This window comes from Botrytis byssoidea (assembly GCF_014898295.1).
Source record: "Botrytis byssoidea strain MUCL 94 chromosome Unknown BBYS_009, whole genome shotgun sequence".
NCBI lineage: Eukaryota > Fungi > Ascomycota > Leotiomycetes > Helotiales > Sclerotiniaceae > Botrytis > Botrytis byssoidea.
This window is the reverse complement of record NW_024065850.1, coordinates 208,602-221,387: the sequence shown is the minus strand read 5'-3', so window position 1 is coordinate 221,387 and position 12,786 is coordinate 208,602. Positions and strand designations below refer to the sequence as shown.

At 42.4% G+C, this 12,786-nt stretch overlaps 3 protein-coding genes across 3 annotated transcripts; all 3 read right to left on the bottom strand.

The window, feature by feature from the left end:
- Nucleotides 1-1,501: 1,501 nt before the first annotated feature.
- Nucleotides 1,502-2,310, bottom strand: EAE97_005216 (uncharacterized protein; the record flags this gene model as incomplete). Its single annotated transcript, XM_038875728.1, has 2 exons — nucleotides 1,502-2,180; nucleotides 2,234-2,310. 2 exons carry the CDS (start codon nucleotides 2,308-2,310, stop codon nucleotides 1,502-1,504), a joined length of 756 nt encoding a protein of 251 aa, XP_038733065.1.
- Nucleotides 2,311-4,663: 2,353 nt separating this feature from the next.
- EAE97_005215 (uncharacterized protein) lies at nucleotides 4,664-7,387 on the bottom strand (the record flags this gene model as incomplete). Its single annotated transcript, XM_038875727.1, has 8 exons — nucleotides 4,664-4,764; nucleotides 4,831-4,941; nucleotides 4,991-5,411; nucleotides 5,467-5,594; nucleotides 5,647-6,191; nucleotides 6,247-6,304; nucleotides 6,361-7,155; nucleotides 7,207-7,387. The coding sequence occupies 8 exons, from the start codon at nucleotides 7,385-7,387 to the stop codon at nucleotides 4,664-4,666; spliced, it is 2,340 nt and encodes a 779-aa protein (XP_038733064.1).
- Nucleotides 7,388-8,538: 1,151 nt separating this feature from the next.
- EAE97_005214 (uncharacterized protein) lies at nucleotides 8,539-11,356 on the bottom strand (the record flags this gene model as incomplete). Its single annotated transcript, XM_038875726.1, has 11 exons — nucleotides 8,539-8,671; nucleotides 8,720-9,043; nucleotides 9,093-9,638; nucleotides 9,693-9,851; nucleotides 9,905-9,984; nucleotides 10,046-10,067; nucleotides 10,127-10,233; nucleotides 10,305-10,701; nucleotides 10,747-10,832; nucleotides 10,888-11,069; nucleotides 11,158-11,356. 11 exons carry the CDS (start codon nucleotides 11,354-11,356, stop codon nucleotides 8,539-8,541), a joined length of 2,235 nt encoding a protein of 744 aa, XP_038733063.1.
- Nucleotides 11,357-12,786: the final 1,430 nt, after the last annotated feature.

Below are 12,786 nucleotides of genomic sequence, written 5' to 3'. Positions count from 1 at the left end.
GATTGGGAATCCTTGGAATGAAGTGTCACTTTTGAACCTCCAATACACTCATGTGTTGTTGACACTGAAGGACTGCTTTCCGCTGTGTGTGGAGGAAATAGTGCACTCCACTCCTTTTACGCTAGCTTCCAATACACTGTATTGATAAAATCGGAGGTACTTGAGCTACTGCAAAATTTCAGTGAAGCACAGCACGTTTCTTGAAAATGCAAGCGGGGCTCCAGTAGTCTGTTCAGTAATCCAATATTTAATACAATCTGAGAATAGCAGTTGTATTGGAGCTTGCTAAGGTGTATATGTATGATCCTGAGTTACATAATCGCCATCTGGAAGCGGTACAGGCTGACAGTCAAGAATGAGCAAGGGTGTCGTAGAATAGTTGATTTTGAAATGTTTCATTAGTGAATTGGTCAAAATTCTCCTCCCCAAGTTGAATTATCCTTCATCACGCGCAGATACATTTCCTTGATATCTATTAATGCTCCCACATCGCTCACTCACTCCGTTTTTAATATTCCGCATGGCACAGGCACACCCACGATCTTAAAAAAAACCTGAAACCGAAGTAAAATTACATGTCCCAATCAAAGATGCAAATTTCAAAAAATCTGCGCTAAACCATCAACTCGTCATCATGGCTCACTCAGTACCGCCTTACCGGATGTTTTTCGCTGGCTGTGTCTTCGCCGGTGCGTTAATCTGTCTTTGGAAAATAAGCCCCAAAAGCCCCTACCTCGACAGCCGGACCATGCATGGTATTTGACCCCAACACAGGCACACAGCATATCGCCACGTACTCTGATAATTCTACATTTCAATCTCTCATCTCCAAGTTCATTTCTACATCCACACACGTCGGAATTGTCACTGTACTTCCAAATGCATATGATTAGTAGTATAACTACCATTAATGGGCCTAAGAGCATGTGAGATGTCATTTTGAAGAGTCTGGATGGAATGATAGGTTAAGCTTTGGGTATGAGATTGAAGGTGCCTCTTCTTTGGGAGGTGTTTTGATTTTATTGGACGGCGCTATAACGGTGTACTAACATCATATGCCTACGGACAAGGGCGAGTTTTTGCTTACTCTCCGGACGGTCGGAAGAGTCAGAATAGACGTGACTGTAAAAGATAGACCTCGACGGTTTATATGTTTGGCGCTTTGATTGAATTTGGGGGTCATGGATAATATATAATGTATAGAAGCATAAATGAAACAACAAGCACTAATTCTCAATATCTCTGTTTCAAAATAAAAGTGACAAAGGCAGGATGCCAGTGAATTTACTTTCGAAAAGATTGTTTGATTTTCCCAAAATACAGTCATTGGTACACTCATATCCAATGACTCCCAGAAGCCCTCGAATGTTGAATATACACTTCAACTCTTCAACTCCAAAATGACAATACATGAAAAAGACCTCCACATCCGTTTATGAGTAACCCAGCTTGTAATCACCAGACAAGTCACCACCTCACAAAAATAAAAAATAAAAATACACTAAGAGAAGGTAACAGACACCTTTCCACCATTGTTGAACCCTTGACAACCACCTGATGGCTGACCGCTAGCAAGACCATACGTAGCACCAGTCTGGCTTCCAGCAGCACAGTTGATCAACGAATAAGTACCTGCATTTCCGCATGTGTTCCCGCTCTTACAAGTAAAGACACACTTGGACATACTGGAGGTGCAACTGCCGACTTGGATGGTCATGGCGTTTCCACCCATGTTGACTTCGCGAGAGACGTCTACTGTAGCATAGGCACCGGTTGTGAATTCTCCCCAAGTATTAAAAACTTGGCCATACTGGCTCAGAGTAGTCTTTTGATTATAAAGACCAGCCCATCCGCCGGATACACCATTTGCCATGGAGATTGTAACGGATTGACCAGCGCCCAACGAATAAGAGACTTGAGGCTTTCGGGCGTTCATGAAGGAGCTTTGATAATCCCCCGCAGCTTGTGTCCAGATGATTACAGTGACCGGTGCAGCCGCACTGTTTTTGAAAACAAATGTGTTGGGTCCCTGACTTCCGATCCAGACTGCACCATTGGCAGCCTTCGCATTTGTTCCCATGCCGGCCATCCCGATGGTCGACATATGTTTGCAATCTGCGGCGGTGAGACCAGCAACAGGACTGTCACAAGAGAACCCTCGCTTCTCGAGAGTGACTTCACTAGATCTTGATGTTAGAAAAATCAGGATGGAGGGAATAAACATGGTACTAACCCCGGAACCGCGGGGGCAGTTAGAGCAAGTGAGAGCAAGCTCATCCCCGCGACAATACTGGAAATAGAAAACAACATTCTGGTAAATTTATTCGAAAAGCTGATATGTGAATCTTAAGTTGGGGCGTGTGACTTGAAAGAAGGGGAGTATAAGGTAAAGGAGTGACTTTTTAAATAAATATAATAGAAAATAAATTTGACTGAGAATAGATCTGAAAAGGAGTGACAAAAATGAGTGACAAAGTGCGAATGCAGAAGTTGTGGAAAAAAATCCGAGTACCGTTTTAAGAAGATCCAGACGCAGACAGATAAAGCTGCTGGTGGCTGCTTAAGTATAATAATCGAGACCATTCGTACGGCGCTGCTGATAACTGGAATGCTCGGCCTGGGGGTAGGAATGCCACCTCCAACAACAAAGAAAATGAAATGTTCCTACAGTACGTAGGATAAGAGTACGGATACCACATCATGTTTGCGAAAAGTTCTAGAAACGGCTTCGTCCCTGTCAAACTCTATTAAAAGTGCACTCAAGTCCATTGCTTCATGGGAGACTGTTTTCGAGTGTTACATCAGATCAAGGGCCTCAAGATACTATTTCCGGCACGTGCATGCAAAGGGGGAGCATCAAGCGATATCTTTTTGAGCTGTATGATGAGATCAGCCAATGGAGTGAGAGTAAATTCGTCGTAAGGATGCAAGATGAGGAGAGCCCATGTCAGCATCAACGAAATAATCTAATTTCCCGAGATCCTAATCGCGGGCTGTGTTCTGGCACGAAACAATCGAATATCACGATTTCTGAGACCGGAACAAAATTCTTACGCTGGATAGTATTATTATAGCGAATATCAGCTCTTATTGAAGAAAACATACCATGGCTATGTTTTGTAGGAAGAAACATAATTTTCCGTCAACAACTGCTCCCACAATCGTTTATCATGTCATCCTGTAACTGCCATGAAAACTTCTTGCTCGTCAATAGATATTCAGAGCTAATTCTCTTGGCAGCCTCCGTCCGACAGCAGTCCTCGAGTTTGGCGTTATTAGTGCGGGGATTTACCAGCCGCCATTCAATCGCCCTCGATTTTGGTCTAATAGCGGGGTTTGCGTTTCAGCGACACGTATACTATTCATTTTTGAACATCTGCACGCGTCACCACGTAGTTTTCTCTGGCCACGATTGCAAATTTGGGCTAGATGGAATGCGTGGTGGCTAAGTGAAGGATAAGGATATGAAGCTGGCTTGCCAAGATGATAAGGTCAATTGCTGAAGTTTGTTGTGTTGATAAAACAATAACAGTTGGCCCGTGCGCGTACCCTTCCCGAGCTATTCGGATAAAAAAGAGGCCGGTATTGACCATTCAAATGATCACTCACATCTTTTGGTCAATTGAATTATAATTCAACCAAAAACGAATGGGTAATGCTGAGTAAGTAAACCTGATAGCCAGCTTCTCATAAGTATTTTATCGTTAATACTACTCAGACCTACAACTCGATATCAAATTTGAGGGGGAAAGGCCAAGTTGTGAGAGGTCAAACCCGTTTTCTTCTCCGAACAGCCGAAGTAGAACGTGATGCCGTACACGTGATAATTATGGAACAATGAGATTATGCTTCTTCAACAGTAAAGAGGGCTATAACTTTAAGCTTACTTGATCACTTTCAGCCTCGATGCATCATTTGTTGACTTGATCGTAGAGCCAACTGATTTGGGATCTGGCAGAGTCACGTGATATGTACTTCCACAACTTGGGCGGAACGATATGAGAGGTCGACTGTGTGATTGGAAGCAGCAATTCGTTTTCAAGTTACTATTAGTTGAGGACTTATCGCAATCTACATGAACAGATTGGCAAAGAACCTTCCATAAAGATGCACAATTTTTCCTCTCCTCTCTCCTGTGTAGAAGCGACCCCAAGCTCATTTACATCATTCAATTATCACTCCTCGCAAATATGGATTTCAGCAGAATAATTCGAGTGTTTGGAGATGCCGAAGAAAATGTCGAGGCTTTGAGACCTCTCATTTAATGTATTCTATTAAAACTAGTATGATGACACAGGATGCTGGGATTTTAAACGAGGCATAGGCTTATATAATCACTCAAGTTTCCTCCTGACACATACGACCATAGACTGAGGAGAATTGGGAATCCCGTCCGCTCTGCCATACACAAGCCTCAGATCGGTAGATTAGTAGTTGGGTGGGTGACCACCAGCGAATCCCTACTGTTGTATGTTTTTGTCCTTTTTTTGTCCAGATATCCTAGCGAACTTCTTCCGTAGTTGGGTGTGGAAAGTCGAGGGGTGTGCCAGAACTCCGATGTTGATAATTAATTCCATATTTTTCCATTTTTACTTCACACACAGACTCTCAGCGTCTAGACTCTATCACACGATTCCGTTCCCTAGTTTAGAATTCAAGAACTTCAGCTCCATGTTCCATTTGCCGGGCCAAATCTACCACTCTCAGGTAATGAAAGCCATGGAAGACCATTTCCATCTGCCGTGTTGAGGTAAACTGTATTGCCTACAAGCTCAAACGTTAGTCAATCCTACTTTCACAAAGCATATTTGTGTTAAGAGAAAAACTTACCCCACCAATCTGGAAATTGAGCTCCAGGATATGTGATGCAGAAGAATATCACAATTGCTGAAAGTGCAAGACCCGTATCCAGTGCAGCTGCTAAGACGTAATTATACTTGGCTTTAATCTATCAGTATCAATACCCTTGTTTAGACGGAGTTTTACTTACACCACCACGCAAACCATTTTGCTTTGATCCACCAATTAAATGTCAAATTTACCAGTGCCCAACTACTATAGTTGATACCCGTAGCAGGTGGCACGTTATAAGTTCCAACAAATATCAACGGCCAGTTGATAAGTCGTATCCAGCTTCTCTCCTCACCGTTCCCCTTCCTCCAATATTTCCAGACAACCCATGTGGTTATCGGCATAAGTGCGCCAATCCAGAAGAAGTGCAACAGGCCAGAATAAATTTTGCCGATAGAATATACACGTCCTGGTCCAATTGCACCCCAAATGACGGAGGAAGAAAATGTTGTACGGCCATTTGGACACGTAAAACCATTCGACTGATCTTCTGAGCAGATATCTTTGACATTACCGAGCATCCATAAAGTCACTCCAACTTGTGTAAGCGCCCCAAGGATCTAGATCGAACCTATTAGAGACTGTGCGAAGAGATGCATACATAGGCCAACTTACAGTGGCACTTCCTTGTGCGAAAAAAAGAGTCCGAGGTGGCACTTTCATGTAATGACCTAGCTTCATGTCTTGAGCGAAATACAGGCCTTGGCCCACTACATCGGTAGAAAGAACCTTGAAAATTATGTCTGTAGTTGGTAAGTTACATCGTCTGTTGAGATGACATGGGAGACTACATACTCGCTAATGGTCGTCCAGTAAACATGTATCCGCCAATGAATTCGGCTAGAACGTTGAGTTGGTTGGCATTTACATTGGTTATCCCCTGAATAATACCACATGGAATCATGTAAAATGCCGGTATGATTACTGCCACTATAACAGCCCACCACGGCAAGGTTGTATCATAAACTTCAACCATCACGATACCCAATGCAAGCATTATAACCGTAATGATTCCATACCAATACCAAGGAGTCCGTGAGTAAAGGCGCATCAAACGAGCATGGATATCCAATTTAGTCCGACCAGCAAATGAATCAAGAATCTGAGTGCCATGCCAGAGGTATATGTGCACTGGAACAGCAGTAATGGCTGCAAAAGATATACCATATACAAAAGCGAATGTAGCAGAAAGGAATGCAGGTGAATACTCGGCATACGCAGTTTCGTTCAAGGTATTCGACGAAGTCATGATTCGAGAAACGTTATATAGAGACGCGGTGTTGTCGTATACATCAGCCGAACAAAGTGGAAGATAGGCTGTGTACCAAACGTTTGCATAACTGCGGATATGAGTCAATATTCAGGTTGCCTGAAAAATAATGTGCTTTGACCTACTAAAGACCAGGAGTAACAATCCAGAAGAAAATCACAAAACCACCGAATACATTTACGGCTGTGAGCTATTGTTAGCCCTATGGCTCGAATACATAGAATAGAAACACGACTTACCGGCCCACGCTGGCGAGAGTAGAGGGTTTGTGTTATATGCTATCTGTGACCAATCAAACGTGATTGGACTCAATCCGAGACCTGTGACCATTCCGAACAGATGGTTGACGATCAGGTTATTCGGAGCAATCCAACAGACCCAGGTGAAATATGAAAGAGCCACAAATATTAAACCAGGAAAGAAGTACCAGATCCCCGCTCCCACCATAACATACATGAAGAATCGCAATCGACTAATTTTCCAACCATTAGCGATTGCATTTGCTCGAGAATGCAATGTGGAAAGTAAAGCGCAATTAGACAGCACTCCTGGCCAGATTATAGATGCAGGTTCTACCAACCAAGGCGAGGATAACCCCGCAACCCCGAAGCCCATCATTTGACAACAAAGTACAATGAGAATTGAGAATCCAGGCTTCAACTCAAAGTTGTAGAATGCCTTTGCAGCTTGAATGATACTTGTTGAATCTGCGCTCCCATAACCAAAGCTCACATTGCTCATAATGGTCACCACAGTATGCTCCTTGATATTGAAATGCCTGTCGGGGTTGATACACCATTTCCCCAGAGGCCCTAGATTAAGAGTATAGAGGGGTAAAATCTTTGCCAAAAGTATGCCAAAAGGCATTGCCAAAAGTTCAGCAACGAGTGCAACAATGTGAACTGAGGGGTAACGAAGACTGAAGAATTGATTGATGCCAGCACCAATCATAGTGAAAGCAAACCCTAGAATCCACATCCTCAAAGTGTTGACGGGAATGGCTTGATCGTCGACATCTGGAACTACGGCTCTGACTGGAATGCTGTTAGTTTCACTTTGTCTTCAGAAGTTGTATTTATATCGACCTTCAGGATATGGCGATGTATCGCCTTCTATATCGTCCAGCCCTTCATCATTGAGTATTTTCCCAACGTCAACCTCCAGTTCTTGCATGTGGTGCGTTCCCACTTTGATCTCAGCATCTTGATCTTTGCCACTTTTCTCATTCAAATTTTGCCTTGCATTTGCTGATATTTCCGAAGACATTTTGATAACATTGAAAAGAAAGTTTGTTATCGTGTTGTACGAAATGCAGTCAGGATATGTCTTTGTATTTCAATGCGAATCGTCGTCCTACCCCAATATTGAACCAACATTGTAGCGAGGTAAGATAACGATACTCCATCGCCTATCAACCAATGGAACTTCCATGAATTCTCATCACTGATCTTTTGATAAGGACTTCCATTCTGAGATAAAAACAACCTAGAATTGGAGGGGAGAACCACACGGCTATCGTTTGCCGCGGGGTGTTTTATGCAGGGGATTTGCCAAGCTAACATTGCGTATTTGCTGTATGATAAGAAACATGCACCTTCCTTTTTTGTGTACAGACCCTGATAACTCTCTACCGGTAACGTGTGACTGATATCGCGTTTTGGGTAATGAGCAGGAAGCAGGAAGCAGGAAGCACATTCAATGGATTCTCATTTGTGATCTCTCCCACGAGATCATGATAATCATCGGGTAATCGGAATTCGCGCAAGCTTCAACTCTCATACAGTAGTAGAACATCTAGACTTTGGAATCATCGCTATAGACACAGAGAAATACAAAGACGGTGCGTAGATATTGAATTGTTGAAGGGTGGATGGAATGCGCCGATCATCTATCTGCATAGATTCAAACTAATCTTCTGAAAAGTTCTGGGTTTGGGCGCTGTGAATTCTCACCGCCTTCTACTTTTACATTTTACGGCAAAATTATCGGGATCTTATCTTATCTGTCGGGAATACCAACCGTTGCAAACCGTTGCGTCTTCCGATTGTTCATCGACAGACCTGCAACAAGCTTTCCGGACTACAATTCGTGACTATATATCTACTACACTCACCATGACTAGACGTTATCTCACCGGTAATAGTTTGCATGCATGCAAATCATCATAGTCCCCTATCGCTAATGAATCCCAGGCACTTACCTCATCGAACGCGACACAGATACATAATCGAAAGGCACACGATAGATAACAAGCTTCTTTTTACGGGAAGCGAATGCCATGGGGGCTTCAAATCAAGCTACCAACATAGGATACAAGTTGCATATAAAGCTTTGCAGATCCATTTGATAATTGCATTGTAGTGACAGACACGTTCAGTATACAATACTGTTCATGCCAATCGCACAAAGCTAAACCATCATCTAGGGCGATTTTGAACCCGATGTTTTGAAGGAGGACCCAGTTGAGGGCCTTGGGCAGATCTTTTCTTGGATCTCTTTGGTTGCGGAGGCGACCCAGGTAATTTGCGAACAATGCCTTTGGGGCCAAGACTGCACTGTTAGTAAGCCATTCAGGAAATCTGGACATCCGAAACTTACACAAATCGAGGCTGTATACCTGCTTGTATACATGCCTCGAAATTATCTCTTGGAAGAGGAGCTTGGTTGTTATCAGCCAGCCAGTTATTACACAATACGAGAAAGATCTCTAGATCGGCATCCCAGAAATCCAATCTGTACCAAGGTTCTTTTCTGTCTGCTAAATAGATTCTGGTTGCATTGGAGAAGCATTCTGTCTGTGCCTCAGAAGTCCTCACTTGCAACGGGACTGTTGGGGCTGGTGAGCTTGTAGGCCACCCATTACTAAGAGTGCGTAGAATTGCATGGTACGGGGTTGGTGGCTTTCCGTTTTTGTCGCGGATTCTGATCGGTTAGCCCTGAAACCTACAGTGCGTAGCTGCGAGTATCTTACTGAAACAATTCTTTACGTTCGCTAGAATTTAAGAGAAATCCTCTCCATTCTTCGGCACTCAAATTTATTCCACCATTTCTACGTATGTATTGATGGAGAGTATGTTCTGGCATTCTGAATTTCATCGTATCAATAGCCAATTCTTTCTTCTGGTTGATTAAGTAATTTTTGATCTCATCATAACGTGGACAAGAAGGTATCTCTTCGTCGTCATCATCGTCTTCTATCTCTTCTTCTTCCTCATCAGATTCTTCGTCCTCCTCTTCATTGCCTCCTCCTGGAGGATAGGGTGGTAGCAAGTAACTAGATTCTAAATTTCCGTGAGCAATTATTGCATTTCTGATTGCATGCGCGCGCTGCTTATAAGAGTTACAGAACCAATCTACAGCGCTTTGTATTTGATTCATCGGTTCTGCTCCTATCATCCTGGTGTCTAAATCTCTATTTTCGAAGCCAGCAAAAGGTGGCTCAGGGGGTGAACCATCTGGCCTGTTCAAGGTTCTCTTCCCGTATAGTTTCGGAATATGCGTACTTCTAGGTCCGAATCTACAATCAAGAATTAGCAAACTCACAGTCTGTAGTTGGGCAGAAACCACTTACACCGCTTTGTATGTATTCCACCAAAGTTGGTTCTGGATATCTATAAAATAAGTCAAAGTTATTGGCCATGCGTGTGAAACAAAATAATCGTGTGGCTTCCTAATGAGAATCAATGGATTCGTTGTTAATGGCTCCGTTACTGATTTGTCAAATTCGCTCCTGCTTCGATTAGTATCATATCACGGGGAAAAATTGCAAAATCCAAGTCCTACAGATAAAATCCCATGGGCGGAATGCCCCGACAAGGCACACTGTCTTCCCGCAAGAAATCTTGGGCAATACCATCGAATACCTTTCAAAGGTATCAGCTCACTGTGAAACAAAAATAGAGTTATAATAAGGGGTAGTCTCACAAAGCTTTCCATTGAAAAGCCTCTATCATCAATCAGCAAACATCCACAGGATTTAGGAATTTAATCAGAGGCAACACATACAATTCAGAGGTTCTTTGATGTTCGAACCATGGTTCCAAATTCTGCCCAACGACATCCTCACCATCTGTTCTTATGCCCCATTTCCGCAGGCAATCCCAAAAGGCATGCTGTGCTCACAGTCAGCACGAGGATAAATTGTTCAATATATATAAATGTATGTAAGTTTTGAAAAACTCACGCAAAGCTCATGCAGTACGGTGGCCGCAAATCTATATGCAACTATCATTCGCTCCGCTTCAGTTATCTTGTCATTAAACAATGGTTCCAATATTTCAAAAGCCATTGATATACCTATTCCTCTTTTGGTAATTATATCTAGAGTCCCATTTGTGTTTGCGAACTCGAATTCATCTGGTAATCCGGATTTGGCATCTGTGTGTCCACTACTCAGATCTAGAATAACATCATCCCGAAACCTTTCAAGCATTTCTTGAACACGCATACGCTCATCAAATTGAGCACATATCTCAGGGCGTCGTAATTTGAATCGTTGATATCCCCTCTTCCCCCGTAGTTCGGGTGGTAGATCAACCGGGTCTACCTCTTCCATTTCTCCGAAGAATAAAGCATCAAACCTACAAAGTCAGCATCCAATTACACCGGGAAACAGAATGACTCACCAAGGCCAAGTATACAGATTTGCCATGAACATCGTCGTTAATTGCAATGATGGTACCATCATATTCCAAACTGTATCATTTTCCCACTACCATCTCGAATCATCAGCATATGCCCCATCATTTGGAACTTCCACTTCGTACAGCATCCCAGTATCCTTCTCGCCCATTCCCAAGCGGGTATCTAGCTAATTGAGCAGGTAATTGCCGTCTCCATTTCGATCTTTGCAGAATCGGATGAATAGGACACGTTAATTTCCCAGTCGCTTTCAAATTAGAATACGGGGCAAACGCATCGTGAAGATGGAGTTCTTGCGTCGTGAAGCCTGATCATGAAGCCAATTAATATTATTCCTGATTCCTCTGGAAAGTTCAACGGTGGAGAGGTGGTAAGAAAACGGAAGAGAGAAATACCATTGAATCTTTGAGACTGGTACCATTTTAAATCCTGGTGCGCTTTATGCTTATAATAATTCTCGTATGGAGGTGGTGTAATGGGCGTAATACCACTTTTGAGTAGGCCAGGAAGTCGATGCAACGCTTTATGGTCGTCTCCTGTAGGGTGCGTATGCGTTTCTGCGAGGTGAGTATATATTGATGGCTGAGCGGCCATCTTGAGACGTTAATGATCTTTGCAATTTTTGAGCTCCGTGGCTCGATACGAATGGAAGCTCAGTTTTTCATGTTTTTTTGTTTTCTTAGAGCACCGGATTGGTGTTGTAAAGATTCCATTGTTAGAGAAAGCGAGGATCTGAGTACCAAGTTTTGCCTCTTATATTCTTTGTTGTGCAGCATCTGACGTATTAAATCCTTTACCTTTGGATTTCCTTTATCAAGAAAATTAAAGTCCATCGATTTTCACACTTTGCTTGGTCTTGCGTTTACAACGCATCTAATGAATCTTCAGAATCTTTGTTGTTGGTCAAAACCATATAACAGCATGTTATGCCTTGAGAACAACAAGGTTTAGTATAACATGATAGAAAAAAGGCAAGGTCCTGGGTATCCATGACCCAGAAACAGCGATATCCCACATACGAGGCACTATTTATAAGATCTGTTGCACATCGTGAATCTTGCCTAGGAAATCAGGTGCATTAGCTTGTGTATATGAAAGTTTTGTTGCATATCTATAATTTTGACCAGTTTTTAGTCTAGTACCGAGATTCTTGTGCGATGTCAGTATTATACTCGAGGCGATCATCTTTTTGAGGTTTAAATTCTTGGATTTGGATAATGATACAGGTATGGTCCGAGAATCAGGGAGGTGATTGCAACAGCTTTACGGGATTCCCGACGCGTATCGGCTATCTGATGAATTACCAAGATCTCTCTATCTGTGTTGAAGAAAAAAGGTATCTAGGTGAGGAAACCAAAGGGGATTAGCGAGGAGAGATAAAGGGAATTATCCAATTAAATTTTGAATCGGTATTGGAAATGGGGAAGTATTCATGGTGATTTAACTCTCCTATATCATGTTCCATGTACGATATTACTTCAATTCCCGCATGAAGATAGAATATCAAGAAGAGGTAGAGTTATTTTATAAATGACCGACTCTTGGTTAGAAAAGTCGTCGGTGTGAATATGTGAACTTCATCGCAGCAGAACACAAGAAGGGAAGAAATCTTTCGGCAGTACCAGATTTTATTAGGGATGAAATAAAATGGTCATAATTGAGATCGATGACTCACCATAATGGTATCATAGGAAATGACACAGTGTTCATAGACAAGTGAAGAGGACATACAAGAAAATCAAGTCTTTAAGACGTCTTGATTAATGAGGCTCACGAACACTAACCAAAGATTATCTGATTTTGGCCAATCAAATCGATCCATCTATTCCTAAACATAGAATTTAGCCTGGTAGATCACCAGCGATCGACTAGTCTCCTCACACTATCTATTTGGGCAGCTTATGACATTTCCCACACTTTTGAGAATTCGATTTTTTTTCTTAAATCCCATATCTCTGTCTTTATCGTAATTTTATGGTCTTAATTCGATATTTCAACCATATTCTGTTCATTAATACTCCAAG